General features: G+C 51.2%; 1 protein-coding gene across 7 annotated transcripts in view; it reads left to right on the top strand.

The window, feature by feature from the left end:
• The first annotated feature begins 1,304 nt into the window (after positions 1 to 1,304).
• The window catches only part of TMEM268 (transmembrane protein 268), a 103,675-nt gene continuing 84,796 nt past the window's right edge, over positions 1,305 to 20,183 (top strand). For 3 of the 7 annotated variants that reach the window (XM_060408846.1, XM_042242824.1, XM_042242820.1), the window contains exons 1-9: positions 1,513 to 1,611; positions 2,694 to 2,780; positions 4,596 to 4,782; positions 10,005 to 10,114; positions 12,347 to 12,454; positions 13,188 to 13,337; positions 16,827 to 16,937; positions 18,900 to 18,980; positions 19,861 to 20,046. In XM_060408846.1, coding sequence (XP_060264829.1) covers positions 4,674 to 4,782; positions 10,005 to 10,114; positions 12,347 to 12,454; positions 13,188 to 13,337; positions 16,827 to 16,937; positions 18,900 to 18,980; positions 19,861 to 20,046 — 855 coding nt within the window. In that variant the 5' untranslated portion in view covers positions 1,513 to 1,611; positions 2,694 to 2,780; positions 4,596 to 4,673. Of the gene's footprint in view, positions 1,354 to 1,512; positions 1,612 to 1,676; positions 1,765 to 2,693; positions 2,781 to 4,595; positions 4,783 to 10,004; positions 10,115 to 12,346; positions 12,455 to 13,187; positions 13,338 to 16,826; positions 16,938 to 18,899; positions 18,981 to 19,860; positions 20,047 to 20,183 lie in introns of those variants that run through there. The other 4 variants (XM_060408845.1, XM_042242822.2, XM_042242823.1 and 1 more) reach the window with 3 other exon arrangements.

Below are 20,183 nucleotides of genomic sequence, written 5' to 3'. Positions count from 1 at the left end.
TCCCTGGTGGCTCAGCTGGTAGAAAATCTGTCTGCAATGCAGGAGACCACTTGCAGCACCGGAGATGCTGGCTCAGTCCCTGGGTCTGGAAGATTCTCCGGAGAAAGAAATGGCAACCGACTCCAGTATTCTTGTCTGGGGAATTTCAGAGACAGAGGACCTGGTGGGCTACAGTACATGGGGTCACAAAGAGTCTGACTGAGTGACTAACACACAACTACAAAATATGAAAGTGTCTTATGTACCCCCTTAAAAACAGACCAGACAGAGCTGAGCGTTCTGGAATGAGGTGAATGCCAAGGAACTCAGCTGAAAGAAAAAGCAAGAATAGAATAGATCCCCTTTTGTATAAATGCACAGTATACCCCATCCGTCCATAAGCTGTCTACAGAAACCTCAGGGAAGGAGGTACTTTTCATTGTTCAGTTCAGTTGCTCAGTCGTGTCCGACTCTTCGTGACCCCATGAATCGCAGCACGCCAGGCCTCCCTATCCATCACCAACTCCTGGAGTTCACTCAAACTCACGTCCATCGAGTCCGTGATGCCATCCAGCCATCTCATCCTCTGTCGTCCCCTTCTCCTCCTGCCCCCAATCCCTCCCAGCATCAGAGTCTTTTCCAATGAGTCAGCTCTTCGCATCAGGTGGCCAAAGTTACTGGAGTTTCAGCTTTAGCATCATTCCTTCCAAAGAACACCCAGGACTGATCTCCTTTAGGATGGACTGGTTGGATCTCCTTACAGTCCAAGGGACTCTCAAGTCTCTCCAACACCACAGTTCAAAAGCATTGATTCTTTGGCTGTTCACTGTAGACCCCCTGAAATCCCGAGTGATGGAGGTGGGGGTGGTGGGCACCGTCATGGGTCCTGCAGTTACGTACTTTTCACACAGATTATCTCGTTAAAGCTTCACACAATCCCATGAAACAGTATAATTTGCTTTTGTTTTTAACAGAAAACTAAGGCTCAGAGAGGGAAAACTCTATACTCAAGATGATCTAAAAATCGGAGACACTTGGCTGAGAGCTCAGGGAGCCTGATCCCCCAAACCGATGCTCTTAATACAATGCACATGTAATTTTTCATTAAAAAACAAGTCCCTGAGGAATTTCTGGTTCCCAGTATTGCTTCATCCATCGGGTCCCAAGATTGTCAGACGCGGGCTGGACCTCAGAGGCAAGCCGCTGCTCTCAGGATCCGGGGACCGAGCGAGGCTCAGAGCTGGGCAGAAACTCATCCCGGCCCGGGATCTGGTCCCCCCACCCCACCTCCCCGAGAGCCCCAGAAGCAACGCACGTGGTCGGCGAGCGCGGAGGCGCTTCCCCGCGTCCCGGGAGGGAGCAGGCTGATGAAAGGTAGCTCCCAGCTCGGCTCCGACGCGAACCGGCTTCCCTCTAGGCCCGGAGGCGAGCCCGGCGGGCGGCTCCTCCCGGTGGGGTGACCGCGCGGGGCCGGCCCGGCCCGGGGGCGGGACTCGGGAGGGCGGCGCGGGCGGCAGGCGGGGCGCGGGCGGCGGTGCCCGGAGGCTGCGGCGCGGCGGGGCGGCGGTGCCCACGACCTTCCGCGTCCCCGGGGGCCGGCGGTGCGGCCGGCGGCGGCGGTGGCGCGGACGGGTGAGTGTGCGCGGGCCCGGGGCGCGCGCTCCTGTGTCTGCGCGGGCGCGGGCGGCCGCGAGTCCAGATTTCAGCCGCGCTGCCGCCTGGGTGCCCCGGTCCTGGCCTGGTGTGGGCGCCGAGGGCTGAGTTTGGGCCCCATTTCCCCCCGTTGTGCGTGTGAGGGGCCGGGGGAGGGCGAGAGGGGCGAGGGGCTGATTTCGGGGGTGGAGGGAGGCCCAGGGGCAGCAGAGCCTGGATCAAGACTCAGCTGCCCCAGGCCAAGGCCAGAGGCCAGAGGTGGCCGAACATCCCCTGCCCAGGCGAGCTCGGTTCCTCTGTGGCTCCAATCCCCAGTCTGGCTCCTTGACCTTGGATGGTTCACTTTCGTTTCTGGGTCTTAATTTTCTCACGTGTAAAATGGAGAGCTTGGAGCCATTGTCTCTGAAGGCTTTTCCACCCCAAAACTTCTGTGACAGACCCTCCATCATGGCCCCTTGTTGGGACTTTCCAGTTTAATAAAACAAAACTTGACTTGTGAAAACTGTAGGATTCCCCCGTCCCCCAGCAGACACACACACACACACACACACACACACACACGCACGCACGCGCACACACACACACACACACACACAACTTAGGGAGGCGCATGGGGCTCTTCTGGGGATGCAGGCACTCAGTGTCTGCAGAAACGGAGATTTTTGCAGAGGTTTGCTACCCAATTCAGAAAGATGGATAATTGGAAGGTCTGGTTAAATGGAATCAGCAAGGGGAGTTAGGAAGCTGGGGAGTGGATGGCCAGTTAGTTTGAGGAACTTGAGGGCTGGGCTCACTCCCTGCCTGCCTCCATCCTGGTGTCTGACCTTCCCCTCCTTGTCCCCTTAGGGCTAGTGCAGGGATGGGGGGGGCGGCGGGCAGGGGTGGCAGCTCAGAATACACTAATGGGTGATGGGCCAGCACCTGCCCTTGGCCAGTCTTGCCAACACCCCTCCTGCCCTCTGCAGCCTCCAGTTTGGATGAGAGGCTACAGGGTGAGAGTGGAGGCCGCCTTGATCGGCCCCCATCCTACCCTCTGGTTTGTATCTCTCCCTACTTGGCAGTTCCTTCTCTCCCTCCACCTTTGCCAAGGCAGGAGCCTCCTTCCGTGCTCTGAGAAGCCTCCAGAAGAAGTCTTCCCTCAATCCAAGGTACTACCCGCTCCCTCTGCCTGCCTTCTCTGATCATTGTCTGTTTCTCTTTCTCTGAGTTTGTCTTTTCTACCAGATGGTGGTACCCATCAGAGAGGGCCGAACAAGGACTCGAGATTTTATTGCTGGCTTTATAGTCTAGAAAGGACAGGGCCTGGCACTAGAAGATTCTTAGGGAGTGTCTATGGAGTAAAAATAATGATTGGTATGTTCTGTTTTGCTCTGTGATGCTCTCAAGTGATTTAGGTTTGAATTCTTTAAGCCTCACAACAACCTGGTTGCATTATTCCCATGTACACGTGAAGAAACTGAGGCGGTGCAAGTCACTTGCTCCAGGTTATTCACGTGGGAAGTGGCAGGACTGTGCAGGTTGCTTTTCTCCATTACACTAAATAGCCTACAGGTGCATGACTTCTCCTGGTTGGGACTTTGTGGGAGGCTAATTGGGCCAACTGGGGTAATGGGGATTTCTTCCCAAAGACACTGTCTAATTGTGGGATTCTGCAGCTAATGAACCTTCCACGCTGTCTGGAAGGCTGTCTGGGCAGCTCCAGCTTGTGGATGGTCCCTTCTGCCTGGAGGAGGGACAGGGGCTCCTGGGCCCCACAAATGTTTCTGAGACTCCAGTATAGCCTTTCTGGGAAACAGGTTCCTAGCTAGGATGTCCCTGGGTTCCTGGTCTGGAGCATAGATCCAAGGATTCTCTTTGTTTCATAGGCCTAGGACCCAATCAGATGGAGCAGAACCTCATTTATCGCCAAGTGCAAGCAGGGTAGACATCCTTGGGCTGTTGGTTTCATGCCTCTTGGGGGTACCAGGGAAGAGGAAGGAAGTAAGGGGCGATATGATTGACTGATATTCAGCAGTGTTTGGGAGTGCCTACTGTGCGCCAGGCTTGCGGGAGATGGTCCCTGCCCTCCCACAGCTTGGCAGCTCAGATGCCAATGCGAATGTGTTGCTAGATCACACTTGGGAAATGCAGTCTCCTTCCACCCACTCTTTTTAAAGGCAGTTTAAGGAAAAGGCTCAGCCATAGCCAGACCTGGGTTCTGAGGTTCAGAGATGTGGGAATGACGGGCTTGGATTCTGGAGCTGGATGGCCTGGTTCATCTCCAGTCCCCACAGCTCCCAGCCACCCCACTTTGGGCGGGTCACGTCACATCTTTGACTTGCAGTTCTGTCTCCGGGGAAATGGGAAAAAGCTGTGAGGAAATGGGCCTGATGCTGAGCAGGATACTGGATGCCACACTTGTATTTCTTTGTGTTGCCCCACAGCAGCTATGCCGGCTGGCCTCCCTGCACCCATTTTGCAGGTGAGGTCAGCAAGGCTCAGGGAGCTAAGAACCTTAACAGTGGATATCCCAGAGTACGTGTGGGTCAAGTGAAGGTTCACCTCTAGGTCCTTTGGTGCTGAAGTCCTTGCTCTTTTCTTTTTATAACATTTTGTTGCTTTGTATAAACAAGGCTCCCTGTGATGAACAGACCTATCCTCTACTCAGTCAGGAAGGGAAATCCCAGATGCCTGAGAGTGGGGTCTGGTCAGCTCGAGAGTTCTCTGCGGTTCCTGGATGTGTCTGTGCTGGAGAAAATCCAAGACCAGAGGGAAGTTCTCAGCCCAGGCCTTGGAGGGTTCTGGCGCCTCCTATTCATTCCCTCTGAGAACGTTTCTTAGCTTGATCAACGGGACCACAGTCCGAGGAAAGACTCTGGGTGGCTTTCCTCGGCCTGGTGATGGCTTTGGCCTTGGGAGTCTGAGGAAGCTGGCCAGCCCAGGACCAGGCCTGAAGTTTTTTCTCGTGATGTTGTTTTCTGAAGGCAGGCGAAGCTGAGCTGGCTGCTCCAGGATGAACCGCGGCTCCGAGAAGGGGAAGTAGGAGTCCTGCTGGTGCTGCTATGGCGTGTGAACCGCAGATGGACCCTGGCGGGGCGGCTGGCCCCTTGCCCACCTCCTCCCCTGGCTGGAGTCCCTTGCCTGCCGGAAGCCCTCCTGGCTGGGGGCAAGGTAGGGTCATGACCCTTAATTCCTTCCTCCTCTACCCCCCTGCCCCTGCCCCTAGGATGCTGAGCTGGACTCAGATAGTATGCTTGAGGAGAGGTGAGTGGAAGGGCCCAGAAGTGCCTGAGATAAGGGTGGGCATTGGGGGATGTGTTTCCAGGCATTTCTGTCATTGCTACTTACTCTGTCACCGAATTCCTTAGCTTGCCCCCTGCTAGGATGCTATAGCTCCCTAGCACTTCTCCTTGCCTCTTCCATTGTCTCTTCGTGGTGTCTCAGAGAGGTTTTTAAAAACGTACAACCTTTCTGTTTCCGTTTCTGTTTCAGCGTTTCCCACTGGGCTGAGCGTGAAGATCTAGCATTCACCAGCTTGCAAGGCCTGCCTTAAAGGCTCCTGCTGCCCCGGCCATGCTGCCCTGCCCCAGGACCTTTGCACCTGCTGTCCCTTTTACCTGTTACGCCCTTTCCCTGTCTCCGTTCCCCTGCTTTATTTCCTTTCATCCTTCAGAGCTCAGTTCAGATATCCCTTCCATGGGGAATCCTCCCCTGATGACCCAGCCTAAGCCAGACCCTCTGATATATCTGCTTCTCCCTATGACACTTAGCAGTCTGTAATTAAGCTAATTCCCTGTGTAATAACATGTTGAATGTCCAGCTTCCTAAGTAAAATGTAAGCTGCATGAGGGCAGGGGCTCTGTATTGCTTTGTTCATCCCTGTGTCTATAGTACCTAGCACACAGCTTGGCACATAGTCAGTTCAGTTCAGTCACTCAGTCGTGTCCAACTCTTTGTGATGCCATGAACTGCAGCACACCAGGCCTCCCTGTTCATCACCAACGCCCAGAATTTACCCAAACCCATGTCTACTGTGTCAGTGATGCCATCCAGCCATCTCATCCTCTGGTGTCCCCTTCTCCTCCTGCCCTCAATCTTTCCCAGCATCAGGGTCTTTTCAAATGAGTCAGCTCTTCACATCAGGTGGCCAAAATATTGGAGTTTCAGCTTCAACATCAGTTCCTCCAATGAACACCCAGGACTGATCTCCTTTAGGATGGACTGGTTGGATCTCCTTGCAGTTCAAGGGACTCTCAAGAGTTTTCTCCAGCACCACAGTTCAAAAGCATCAATTCTTCAGTGCTCAGCTTTCTTCACAGTCCAACTCTCACATCCATACATGACTACTGGAAAAACCATAGCCTTGACTAGACAGACCTTTGTTGGCAAAGTAATGTCTCTGCTTTTTAATATGCTGTCTAGGTTGGTCATAACTCAGTAAGTATTTTGAATGAATGAATTAATGAATGGATGAGTGGCTGGGCATAGGCAAGTGGAGATGGCACTTTATATTGTGGCTGGTTTCTTAGGTGATTTCAAACTTAAAAACAAGGGTTCCTTTTATGTCTACTGTTATTAGGAAAGCAATTCACACGTACACGCATACCGGTAGAATGAAATAAAATGGAATAATTTGCCTTCAGCTCTTTGAAGACATTGCTCCACTGGTTTTCGGCAAGCCAGTTCTTGCCCCTTTATAGGAAATAGCTTTCTGTATGTGCACACACACACATACACATGCACACACACACACTTGTACACACACATGTTTCTTGGTAGCTTTTCAGATTCTTTTTTTTAGCTTAAGTGTGAAAACAAGGATTTTTAAGTGGAGGACTTAGAGTTCTCACTTTAAGAAAGAGATGAGAGAGATTATTGCCAAGAATCCAGGAATTCATGGCTTGAAAGGGAAACAGAGATACCATCACTGAGAAAAGTCTTTGCATTTCTCAGGCAAACACTGTCCATACAGTGCAAAGAGCCAGGCTAGGGGAGCAGTTCACAGTCTCCAAGCCCGAGATCCAGATCAGGGTGGGTTTTGCACCCTGCGCTGTGTGGTGAAGGGCTGGTCTGAGGCTCCTGCAGCACAGCTGCCTGCCTTTCCTGTGCTCCTCTTTCTTTTCACTTCCCTTTCTTCCTTTCGTTTCCCCTGGTAGCACCATCCAAGCTGGTTCTCCTTTCAGAAGCCCTGTTTCCTTTCCCATAGTAATCGTTTTCCACTTTCTAGGGCTCTTGCGGGAGACCCTGGTTCGATTCCTGGATTGGGAAGATCCCCTGGAGAAGGGATAGGCTACCCACTCCAGTATTCTTGGGCTTCCCTGGTGGCTCAGATGGTCAAGAGTCCGCCTGCAATACGAGAGACCTAGGTTTGATCCTTGGGTTGGGAAGATCCCCTGGAGGAGGGCATGGCAAGTATTCTTGCCTGAAGAACCCCCCTGGACAGAGGAGCCTGGTGGGCCACAGTCTATGGAGTTGCAAAGTCAGCTATGACTCAGTGACTAAGCGCAGGGCTCTTAGAGGATTAAGTGGAATCAAGACTGTGACCCTGAGACTGTGGCTACTGCATAAGAAGGGCTCAGTCCCCGGAAACTATTCATATTTTATTTTATTATTCTATTTTTATTTCAGCCCTTATCTTCTTTTTATCTGTTTTCCCTCATTTACTTATTTTAAAATCTAATTTTATAATTTTGCCTTTTCATATTTTTTTACGAAATCCTTTCTGGAACAAGGTGTGGGAAGATAAAAACCGATACAACTAAACCAGTGTGGCTTTATGGTGACTTAGGCGCTCTGACAAGCTTTTAAATGATGACAACCATAGCAGCCAGTTATTCAGCAGCCATTTTACACTAAACGCTTTATTTTCATTGTCTTAATTATTTGCAGAATCTTCTGCAGTGGATATCATCATCCTCTAAGGGGATGGCCAGGAAGTAGATTGCTTCTTCAAGGTTTCTCTGTTAGTGAGAGGCTCACTTACAAATTGAACCCCAAACCATCTAGCGTGTGCTTCCCCCACTTCATTCATACATGAAACATTTATCTAGTACCTGCTGTATACTTGGCACTGAACCCAGTTCACGGGGATTCAGTGATGTGTAAAACCCATGTGGGAGTAATATTGTTCAGATGGAGACAGTGGACTGATTGAGTAACTGGGTGCATATGTACTCATCTTCAGTGAGCATAAAGGAGAAGGGCAGTGATGGGCAGGTTTATCAAACAGATTTGACCTGGCGAGAGTTTAGAGCATCAAGGAAGACTCGCTGGGAAAGGGCTTAATGAACTGGAACACAAATGATGACTGGGATCTAAGGGAGTGATGCCAGGGGGATGTGTTCTAGGGAGAGAGCGGGAAGAGCATATGCAAAGGCCCTGGGGTGGGAGAGAACACTGCATGTCCAAGGAACAAAGGAGGCTGCAGCGGCAGGATGCAGAATGCAGCTGAGCTTTCGAGTTGAGTTTGGCAGGAGGCTAGTTCTTCTAAGGACTGGGGGAGTGTGGTCACGATGTTGGTTTTCTTCAGAGCACTGGGAAGCTATTGACAGTTACTATTTTTTTTTAAAGATTTATTCGTTTGTTTATTTTTGGCTGAGCTTGGGTGTCCATTGCCGCGTGCGGGCTTTCCCTAGTTGAGAGAATGGGGGCTACTCTAGCTGCGGCGCGCGGGCTTCTCATTGCAGCGTCTTCTCTTGTTGCAGAGCGTGGGCCCTGGGGCACGTGGGCTTCAGTAGTCGCAGTGCACGGGCTTGCTTGCTCCACACCAGGGATCCAACCCGAGACCCCTGCATTGGCAGGCAGATGCTTCCTCACTGGACCACCAGGGAAGGCCCCTATTGAATGCTTTTACTCAGAGGATTCGCACCGTTTGATTTGTTCCCTGGCTGCTGTGTGAACGCACTGCGAGAGGAAGAGCAGTTGGAGAAGCCAGTTAGGAGACAGGGGTACAGGGAGAAGTGACGGGAGCCTGGGCGAGGGTTGTGGCGAAGATGCCGAGGGGTGCATGGAGCTGGGAGAGATTTTGTTGGGCTCAATTGGCAGGGCCCAGGGATGGACTGGGTGAGGGGGTAGAGGAGCGATTGAGGGGGTGGGCAGGAATCCCCAGGAAGGTGGAGATTTAAGACTCCAGTATTGCCCAGAGCTGGGCTCTGTGCCAGTGGATAACATGTTTGTGGTTTAACCCCTTCAGTCCTGCTCCTCTTCTGAGCGACAGCTACAGAAAATGTGCTGAAATATTCAGCTTCCATCCTCGAGCGCTAAACTCTAGGATCCTAGTATCTCAGGGCTCAGCTAGCTTCAGCTTTGCCCTGGCCGCTCACCGGTGGCTCCCGGGGCCTCATGGTGAGAGAAGAGCTCAGTCCTTTCCTTCAGCGTTTCTCTGCTCAGAAGGGAAGTGGGTGTGGCTTCTTTCTGCTGCCATTCTTCCCTGGGCCTGAGGGGACTGCCTCACTCTGGCTCCTGGTCTGGCTTCCCTGCAGCGTTGCAGGGCAAGAGTGAGAAGTTGTGATAAGCCTGAGTTGATGTGCTTTTAGAGGTACTACTTTCACGCAATTTATGCTTTTAAAATGTCAAACGAGTGCTGATACACTGGGGAGGGCTTGCCAATAAGTTAGTGGGTTGGTTTTCTGTGGCTATTGTAACAGTGACCACTAACAGGGGCTTAGAAAATGCAGTTATCCTCTTACAGTTATGTAGGTTAGGAGTCTGACACTGGCCTCACTGAGCTCAGATCATGAGATCAGCAGGGCTGTGTTAGGAAGCTCCAGGAGAGACTGTTTCCTTTCCTTTCCCAGCGTCTAAAGGCTGCCCGTATGCCTTGGCTCCTGAAGCCTTCTGCCGCTTTAAAGCCAGAGTTGTTCCATCTCTTTGTACTTTTCTTCCGTAGTCACAGCCCTCCTGGCTCTTCTGCAGCCACCCTCTTCCACTTTTAATGATCTTTGTGATTGCAGTGGGCCCCTCCCCAGATTATCTGGGCTTCCCTGGTGCCTCAGAAGGTAAAGAATCTGCCTGCAATGCAGGAGCCTGGGGTTTGATCCTTGGGTTAGGACGATTCCCCTGGAGAAGGGAATGGCTGCCCACTCCAGTATTCTTGCCTGGAGAATCTCATGGACAGAGGAGCCTGGTGGGCTACAGCCCATGGGGTTGCAAAAAGTTGGACATGAATGAGCAACTAACACTTTCCACTTCACCCAGATAACCTAGGAATCTCCCTATTTCGGGCCCTATTAGATGCTTACTTTTACCTGCAGCCTTCATTGGAAGGTTTGAGGATGGCAAGTCCTTCCTTGCCATGCGAATGTTCTCAAGGCTGGAGGAGGTGATGCCGTCAAGGTCTGGGTTCACCCCCAGTCCTTGTCGCTTAGCCAGATGAAGCGTCTGTGTGCTTTCAGAGCTCCGCAGTGGCCAGGTCCTTACGGTGCTCCGGATCGACAATACCTGTGCGCCCATCTCGTTTGACCTGGGAGCCGCTGAAGAGCAGCTGCAGACCTGGGGTATTCAGGTGAGTGCTGACTGTATTGTATCCTTATTACTTTTTCCCCCATCCACCCATCAATCCACCCATCTCTCTGTCTCATCTATTCTATCATCTCATTATTTACAACATTTTTTTTTTTTTTACTGGTTCATTCACTGTTTTTTAAAAATTCTATTTTTATTTTTTAATCTTATATTGCGGTATAGTCAATTAACAATAATGTGATAGTTTCAGGTGAACAGTGAAGGGACTCAGCCAGACACAAGCATTTATCTATCCCACCCACCCCCGCACCAGACTCCGCTCCCATCCAGGCTGTCGCATGTTATTGAGCAGAGTTCCATGTATGATACAATAGGTCCTTGTTGGTCATCCATTTTAAACATAGCAGTGATTCACAACATCTTTTTTAAGCACCTACCCTGTGCTAATTAATTCGCTTAATAGATGTGTGTTTGAGGGTGTCCGCCCTGTGCTGGGCACTTAATCACAGCCGCTCAGTGATTACTACAGAGGTGACTATGTCCCCCATGCCTGGGGTCACACACTGGGGTTTTTGTGCAAATGAGAAGACACAATGCTTGAGGAACACTTGCACTGGCTCTGGCACATAGTAAGTGTTCAATAAATTGTGGCTTGTAAGTTCCCACAGGTGTGATTCTCACTCTTCTCATATCCTTTAGAGTGATGAGGTCTTGACCATCACTGCCCGGGATGGATTATTTATGGATAAGGAAGCTACAATGCTAATTTTACCCTGAAGACCTGAGAATTTACTCCGTTAACACAGAATTGTATTATGGTTTTTTAGCACCATTAAAGGGAAACGTTCCAAGTTGACAGTACTCACCCCACATCAGCATGACAGCTGGTTTTCCTTCCCACGCTTCCTTTCAGCCTTTGTACAAAAGGACATTTTCCTTAAACAGTTGTCTTCAGATGGGGTTTTCTTCACTGGTGAACAGTTTGCGTATTGTTCTACCATGCTCCTAACTATCGTCTCTAATGATTAAATTCTGTGTTCTTAAGCAGTCCGTTCTCGTAAGACCTTTATGCTCTAGGGCGTTTTGCTCGGGCAGAAAGATGTGAGTTTTCAGTATCTTGGACTGTGTTAATAGTTGTTGATATAGTTTGATACTAATGCTTATGTATCAAGTGTTCACTTTGGAAGTGGCCCTGGGCTTGTATAAGCAGATAGTCAGATACAGATATCCATCTAAGTAAGAGAGCGACTCTGTGTGTGGTCTGTGCTGTGCTTAGGCGCTCAGTCGTGTCTGATTCTTTGCAACCCCGTCGACTGTAGCCTACCTGGTTACTCTGTCCATGGGGATTTTCCAGGCAAGATACTGGGGTGGGTTGCAATGCTGTCCTCCAGGGGATCTTCCCAACCCAGAGATCGAACCCAGGTCTTCGGCATTGCAGGCAGATTCTTTACCATCTGAGCCACCAGGGAAGCCCAGATAATCTGGGGAGGGGCCCAAGTAAGAGAACAGAAACTCCCAAGGATGTCCAGATAATATGTATACATATATATTATACATATATTTACTGTATAATATATGGGCTTCCCTTGTGGCTCAGCTGGTAAAGAATCCACCTACAATGTGGGAGTCCTGGGTTTGATCCCTCGGTTGGGGAGATCCCCTGGAGAAGGGAAAGGCTACCCACTCCAGTATTCTGGCCTGGAGAGTTCCATGAACTAAATCCATGGGGTCGCAGAGTCAGACATGACTGAGCGACTTTCACTCACTGTGTGATACATATATAAGTGTTATATGTATTATCTTAATATGCACATCACCTCTATAAAGTGTACAGTTATTACCCTCATTTTCCAGAGGAGGAAAGTGAGGCTCAGAGAAGTGGGTTTACTTGCTCTGGGTCACGCAGCACATGAGGGGCAGGGCCAAGGTTTGGACCCAGGGCTGGTCAACTCCAGGGCCTGCCCCTTAACCATTAGGCTCTCCTGGGGCTGTTGTGAGGTGCTGAGCCTGGGGTTATGGGGGTCCCTCTCCTGGACGTCCCCCTGGGTCTTGAGCTGTCCCATCTCCCCACTAGGGCCCGTCATTCTCTGACCCTGTGGTGCCATTTGGGGCTCCGTGTGCCTTGTTCTGCCTTCTCGGGCAGCCCAGGATGCACTCACCCCCCTCCCGCATGATAGCCACGTGAACTGGACCCAGCATGCTTGCTGGTGGGAAGAAGTGGGGTGTGGTTCTCTGAGGGCAACGAGTCTCTTTCCCTTGGGTGGCCAAACAGGTCCCAGCTGACCAGTACAGGAGCCTGGCTGAGAGCGCCCTCTTAGAGCCCCAAGTGAGGAGATACATCATCTACAACTCGAGGCCCATGCGGCTGGCCTTCGCTGTGGTAAGGAGGGCGGGGTCCCCTGAGACGCTGCTGAATTCAGTGCCATGCCCTGCAGCCTGTGGGTGCTGGTAACGGCTTTAGGGGCTGGTGGCCGGGCCGCCTGGGAGAGAGCAGTACCTACGGCCTTGGGTTTGGTGTAGCAGTGGGGTTATGGGGGAGAGTTGTTACCAGCTCCTCATGTAAAGGGTGGACGGCAGGTTTACTAAGGACAGAGGCTGGGTGACCGGGAATCTGCAGACCCACCCCCAAGGCCCTAGTCTTAGCATCTGGTCTTGTGAAGACCTTTCTGCTCTCTGGGACTTGGTTATTTTATTGACCTTTGTAATAGCTACATGAGGGAGGTATTATTATCCCCATTTTATGGATAAAGAAACTGAAGCTCAGAGAGGTGCTATAACATGTCACGTCCACTTAGCATTTAAAGGATCAACACGGGCTTCTGACTCAGATTCATCTCACTCCCAAGCCCTGCCCTTTTCTGTTTTGTTTAAAATCAGAGTAAGCAGGAATTTGGAACACCTGTTCTAACCCCTTGCCCCTCTGTCTGCTTATGAACAAGGAACAAGGGCTCGTTCTCACAGGCCCCCACACCTGCATTGGTCTCTGTCTGGCACTGTGAGCTCTCTAAATCCGAGGAGGGTGTCCGGAGTGGCCAGGAGGTGGCCCTGGGAGTGGAGCTGCTGCGCCCAAGGGCAGGTGTCCCTGACCATGCCCTTTCTCTGGCTTCTCACAGGTGTTCTACGTGGTGGTGTGGGCCAACATCTACTCCACCAGCCAGATGTTTGCCCTGGGGAACCACTGGGCAGGCGTGCTGCTCGTGACCCTGGCTGCCACGAGCCTCACCCTGACTCTCGTGCTCATCTTTGAGAGACACCAGAGGAAGGTGAGCCCTCCGGGGACCCCAGCCATGCTCCCTCCAGAGAGGCTGTACCAGCAGGGGAACCCCAAGTCAGACTTCTTCCACCTGCTTCAGAGAATTTCTGCAGCTGTGAAGCTTTGCCCTGGCCCATGTGCAAAGAAGTCCAGTCACACGTGTGATTAGGTCCTTTCTGTTTTTCCCTCTGATCCCTGTGTGTTGTTTTTTGGAAGTGGGCTGTGTTTTGAGAGAGTCTGGGAGTGGCAAGGACGGCCCTTTGAGGCGACTGAGCCCTGCCGTGCACCTCCCTTGCCTGCGTGCTTGCGATAGCCGTGTGCGTGGGTGGACTCCAGCCTCAGTTGACGGTTGCATGTCATTTAATCTCAGTAGCGACCTCTGAGGCCAAGAGTGGGTGATCAGGGAGTTTAGGTAACTTGTGCCAATCCCAGTCTGATTGGCAGAGTTGGGAGTTCAAAGCTTGAACCCTCTGATTCCTGTGACTTCATTCACAAAGGAGATTGATCCCTCCTGGCTTAATGTATGGTTGGCTAACTGTCTTCTGCTTCTTCAGCATCAGTCTTTTGTTACTGTTGAGTACATCATATGGGGTAGGTCATCTATTAAATGCTTTACAGACCTTAGCTCACAGAACCCCCCAGTAAATCTCTGGGTAGAGTCTTTTACATTCATGTAACAGGTGAGGTACTTGAGGCTCCAAAAGGCCCGAGGAGTAGTCCAAGGTCATGCTGCTGATAAATGGCAGAGCTGGAATTCAAAGCCAAGAGCTCAGATTCCAAGCCCTGTTCTGGACCAATACCCAGGTGCACTGGTGCTCTGTGGCTGTACCAGATAACCATAAATGTAGTGGCTTAAAACAATGGTTTGCTTTACAGTTCTGTAGTTTAAAAGTTCTGACAGGGCAGGGCTGTCTCTTCTCTAGAACCTCTAGTGGGGAATCTGTTTCCTTGTCTTTTCTAGCTCTGGAGGCCTCCTGCGTTTCTTGGCTCATGGCCCCTTCCTCCATCTTCAGGGCCAGCAGTGGTGGACTGAGTCCTTCTCACATTCTTGACTCTGAGTCTTCTCCCTCCCTCTTCCACTTTTAAGGCCCCTTGTGATGACTTTAGGGCTTCCCTGGTGGCTCAGATGGTAAAGAATTTGCCTGCAATGCAGGAGACTCAGGTTTGATCCCTGGGTCTTTGGGCTGTCTAGGTCATCTGGGCCAGTCTTCCTATTTTAAGACTAACTCATTAGCATCATTAATTCCATCTACCACCTTAATTCCTCTGTGTTATGTAACATAAATTCACAGATTCTGTGCGGTAGGATTTAAGCAGCCTTGGGAGGTCATTATTCTGCCTACCACACCTCCACCGTCATTCTTTCTTCTTTTTTTAAAAAAATATTTATTTGTTTATGTTTGGCTGTGCTGGGTCTTCATGCCTCCACGTGGCTTTCTCTAGCTGCAGCGAGCAGGGGCTGCTCTCTAGTTGCAGTGCATAGGTCCTCATTGTGGCGGCTTCTCTTGTTGCAGAGTACGGGCTCTAGAGGGTGGGCTCAGTAGTTGTGATCCTAGGTTTAGTTGCCTTGCAGCATGTGGGATCTTCCTGGAGCAGAGATCGAACCCATGTCCCCTGCATTGGCAGGTGGGTTCTGAACCCCTGGATCACCAGGGAAGCCCCTCCACTGTTCTCCTAGCTACTTTAGGAAGCTCCCCAGCACCTGACACAGAGGTGGACTTTGAGACCTTTAGTAAACACTCTACTCTTGCCTGACTCAGGAGGAGAGGGCGGGATGTGAGGAAATGTAGTCAGGGTTTGGGGTGTGAATTCCATTTAGCGCCTGTGCTCACAGGGACGAATAGGAACTTGATGGCTCAATCATTCTGAAAGGATCTTGGTTGAGCTTCAAGATGAGGCTGACAAAATAATGCTGCCCTTGGGCTCCGTTAATGCTTTTATGGTCTTGTGTTTGGCCTATAAAAAAATAAATTGAACTGGCTGCTTCTGCAACAAGAACCTTCTCTTGGGGAGCGGGAAAACGCTAAGTGTTCTGCTTTATCAGGGGCAAGAAAAATATCTGGCGCCTGGCAGGTGCTTCAGGGAGGCAGTGCGGGGAGGCCTGCTGTGGGTTTCTGCCTCCTTCCTCCATTTCTTCCTTATTCAGCTGGTATTTGTGAAGGCTCAGCAAGGGCCAGAGGATGCGCTGGGCATAGGGCAGAGAGATGAACAGAACTGTGTTTCACTCGTAGGTGCAGCATGGAGGCCCCAGGTGCATAATGACCCTTCTGTCGTCACTGTTTTTTGATCCTCCAGGATCCTTTACTTTCTAATATGGCCATCATGTAATGAGCACTTTTTATGTGTTCTGTATTTGGGGCCTGATATCTATGCCTGACAAGGAGGCAGGATACCCCTACCATTTGCTAGCCCTACAACCTGGGGTGACTTATTGCTTAACCTCTCGGGGCTTTAGTTTTCTCATCTGTAAAATGGGATGATAATTGTAGCTCCTCATAGGATTGCCGGGAGAACTAAATGATGTAATAACGTGCAGCGTGCTTATGTAATCCTACACACACACACAAGTGTAATCCTACTTGTGTGTGTGTGTGTTAGTTGATCAGTTGTGTCCAACTTTTTGTGAGACAATGGGCTATAGCCCGCCAGGCTCCTCTGCCCATGGAATTCTCCAGGCAAGAATATTGGAATGAGTTGCCATTCCCTTCTCCAGGGGATCTTCCCAACCCAGGGATTGAACCTCGGTCTCCCCTGTTGCAAGCTGATTCTTTACCATCTGAGCCACAAGGGGAGTGCATCATCCTACCTGGTATTACATAACTCTTCACTAGTGGGGAAACCAAAACTCAGAGAGGTTAAGTAACTGGTCTCTGGTCACACAGCCTTCCTTACGTCTTCCTTTGAGCCTCAGCTCAAGGACTTCTTTCTTCCCAAATCCCTTGTCACTCAGGACCGTGCAGATCCCCCTCCCTGAGTGTCGTCACTCTTACTGTTTGTGTTCAACCTGCATCAGACAACGTCCTTGAGAGCCGCAGCATTTGTACACACTGCTTTGGCTTCCCGCTGTGGGAGAGGCAGGAGCCCCTTCAGTCCCCTCTTCCTGCAGATTCCTGTGGCGTATGACTGTGTCCTGGGCACTGGGTGAAGTGCTTCACACACACAGTCTCAGTTCAATCTCACCACCTTCCTAAGGGCTGGGGACACTTTTTGCCCTTATTCAGAACTGGAGAAAGCGAGACTCAGAGAAGGGACACAGTTGACCAGGACCACACTGCCCAGAAGTAGCGGAGCTGGGCTTCACCCCAGGCTTGTGGAGACTGTTGAATTTATTGTCCCAACAACCCCACAGTCTGTTGTATAGGGGAGACAGTGGCTGTGTCTTAAAGACCAAGATTGTCCCGTGGTGTCTCAGGCTGGGACAGTGTGTGGTTATTACCTGGGCCCAGGAGCGCCCTGACAACATGAAGTTCAGGCCGTGAGGCTGGCATTTGTCTTCTAGGCCAACACCAACACAGACCTCAGGCTGGCAGCTGTCAATGGAGCCCTCCTGAGACACCGGGTGCTGCTGGGGGTGACGGACACGGTGGAAGGCTGCCAGAGTGTGATTCAGGTACCGCGTCATCGAGCGACCCCTCCTGTGGGAGCTTTGAGGCCGGGCTCCCCGGGTCTGTGCAGTGTCTGCCTGGGTCTGCTAACAGAGATGGCATCAGCAGCCCTTCCTTCCTCCCAGCTCCTGTGTCCCCTCCTGGAGACTCCTCTCTGGGCGGTCAGCAGCAGCCTAGAACCTCCACGAGGCAGGGCTGGAAGGACAGTTTGAAGGAAGCCAAGCTACATTCCACCTTCACCATTTATTCAGCAGAGAGATGGGGCCTGCCCTGTTTCCAGCCCTCAGTGTCCAGATGAGGTCCCTGGAGAGGCAGGTCAGACCCTGAAGGCCGTGTGCCCCTGGCTTGGTTGTTTCCTTGGCTCCAGGGAAATGTGAGATCTGAAGCGAGCAGGAGGTCACGCAGTGCGTCTGGGACATAGCCAGGCTGGATGAGGCTCACGGATCCTGATCCCGGCTGGGCTCTGCCGGTGGGGTTGGTGCATCTCCCCAGTCAGTGTCACACCTGCATCTCACCCAGTGGGAGCCCGGGGTGGGGGTACAGGTGTCTTTGGCAGGAAGCCCATTGGGCACATGACCTGTACACCCCCAAAATATTTACCGAGAGCCCAGCATGTGCCAGGCACTGTTCTAGGTACTGAGGCTATGGCAGAGAACAGACATAGGCAGATCCTGAGTGTACGAAGCACTCCCGAGTTGGGGTAGGATGTAAAGGGATCTTGCTTGACACCAAGGGTGAACTTGATACTGGTAGGTCAAGCGTGATAGTATAGATCAGGAGCTTCTTGAATCTGGGGGTCCTTTCAGCCTCATTTATCTCTAAATTCTCTTTTATCATTTGGTACAGAGGAGCGACTTGGCAAGTGTTAGTTGAATATATGGCTGGCTGGCTGGACTGACTAAGGAGTGGACACATCTTTTAAAAAACCATGTTCTTTCAGTTGCAAAGTAGCATCTTGAGACAGGGTGATATAATATTTTGGATTTTTTTTTGGGGGGGGGGAATGTGGGGCATGGAGGGGTCCAGGGTGAGTAATGGGTGGGGGTGGAGATGAAATAAGAGTAGCATGAAGAGATAATCACTGAACCAAGATGATGGGTAACTGGAAGTTAATGACTTCCTGTGCTCTTCTTCTGTGTTCATGATAACAAGTAAAAAAGGAATCCAAATGTTCCCTTGGGGGTGAGGTAGTGGGAGAGATGTGACCTTGGGTCTCACCAGGAAGAGGGAGGCCCAGGATCCAGAGGAGTGGGTCTGTGCCCAGGGGCGTGGGGCAGGCGCCAGTGGTTTCTTGCAGAACTCGGGTTGTGATGTGTGAACATGGAGGATTTCCACCTGGCTGAGTTTACCCCGGCCTCTGGGGGACTGTGGAGGTCGAGGTGGAAGGGGAGGTGATGGCGAGGGGGAGGTGATGGCGAGGGGGAGGTGATGGCGATGGGGAGGTGATGGAGAGGGGCAGGCAGACTTCTTAGCCGCTCCTGCCCCCGGAGCCCCCAGGTTGATGACCTCTGACCTGGCCACAGACAGTGGAGGTGAGAGCTCTGAAGGGTTTCACTCATTTGATTGTTAGATTCCAGACAGAAGGGCATCCCAACCACTGAGGATAGAGGGGGTACATGCATGTGTTTATCCCAGGTGGTGTCCAGGATGGTCCAGATGGTCCAGAGTTTACCTGGGATGTTCAGTGACTTGAGAGAGATGGGACTTCAGCCATTCGGGACAGGGTTTGACAGTTTCCGAATTTCGCACACAAAGCCACTTGTCTGCCAGTCATCCAAAGGGGGTCGGCCATGTAGGGGAACTCTGAGAGACAGCAGAATGGCTCCCATCTGAGACCAGGGTGAATCTGGTCATCTGCAGAAGGGCGGGCCGCGGGGAGGAGGCAGGGATGAGGCCCGTCTTGGGGATGGAGAGCTCGAGGTCCGGCAGGCTCTGTCCTCTGTAGTCACGACTGCTTCTCTCCCCAGCTCTGGTTTGTCTATTTCGACCTGGAGACCTGTGTGCAGTTTTTGTCCGATCACATTCGAGAGATGAAGATGAGACAAGAGGTAAGTAAGATACCTTAAGCAAAAACCAAAAGAAGAAAATAAACCAGGAGGCTAAACTGTATAGATTGCATTATCTCGGTGTTGGAAAAATGTCTAAGGAAAAAGTTACTTGGAAGGGAGAATACCTCTGTGGAATCATGGCTGTTTTTGCCTAGGATGTTATGGCCATTTTTCTCTTCCTTTTAAACTAGTTGCATTTGCCACATTTCTTATAGTGAACATTTATTTTAATTATAATAATAGTAATAAATAACAATAGATTTCATTTATCACAACAACAATGATAAAGATTCTGGCAGAGGAAAATATCGTATATTTAGTTGACTTTCCCTTGTTCAGAATCTTCAGTGTTCTGAGGAAGAACAAGGAGATTTTGCTTCACATACACAGAATCAGAAACTGAGGCTCTGAGAAGGCCCAGAGCCAGCTGGAAATGCTGGATTCAGAGCCCAGCCCTCCCATCCTCGAGCTCTGTGCTTCTTTCGTGGGACCCATTTCCTGGGCCCCGAAAGTGCTACAGTTGGTCTTGAAGTCAGGATTGTGGCTGAGCCCTGATCCAGCGAAGTTAATCCCTGTGTGGCTTAGGAGAAGGCCTTTGAGCTCAAGTTTGCTCGTCTGCAAATATGGGTAAAGATTCTCATGTCCCAGGCTATTCTGAGGAACAGATGAGAGCATGGAAGGAAAAGTGCTTCTGACTGTATTTTTGCAGGAATTATCTGATCTCTCCAATGTGGCTCAGCTCCAGGGTCTCCTGAGGTCGGCATCTGAATCTGTAGACAGTCCACCCATCCTCTATGGGTCTGATGCTTAGCTAGCCACCTGGCCTCCTACATCCACCCAGCTGAGGACACCACAGAGCCCCTCTCTGTTTCCTTTGCAGTCCTTGCTGAGAAGCAGATTGAGCCAGCTGTGTGTTGTCATGGAGACTGGGGTGAGCCCCACAGCCGACGAGGGGCCGGAGAACCTGCTGGAGGAAACTCCTCTCCTGCCTGACCGTCCAGGTTCCACGGAGAAGCCGCTCCTGCAGACTGAACTTCGCCAGCTTGTTCCTGAGGCTGAGCCGGAGGTAACAAGCACCTGGGCCAGTCAGGGCTGCTCTCCTTCACCGAGTGTTTGCATAGAGTCTGTGCCTGGCTCTCAAGTTCTACTGTAGATTCCTGGGGACGTGCGTTTACTGAGTTGGTCAGGACCATACACCTCTTC

This window comes from Ovis aries, chromosome 2 (assembly GCF_016772045.2).
Source record: "Ovis aries strain OAR_USU_Benz2616 breed Rambouillet chromosome 2, ARS-UI_Ramb_v3.0, whole genome shotgun sequence".
Taxonomy (NCBI): Eukaryota; Metazoa; Chordata; class Mammalia; order Artiodactyla; family Bovidae; genus Ovis; species Ovis aries.
The sequence above is the reverse complement of the archived record's forward strand: the minus strand, read 5'-3'. Positions and strand labels throughout refer to the sequence as shown.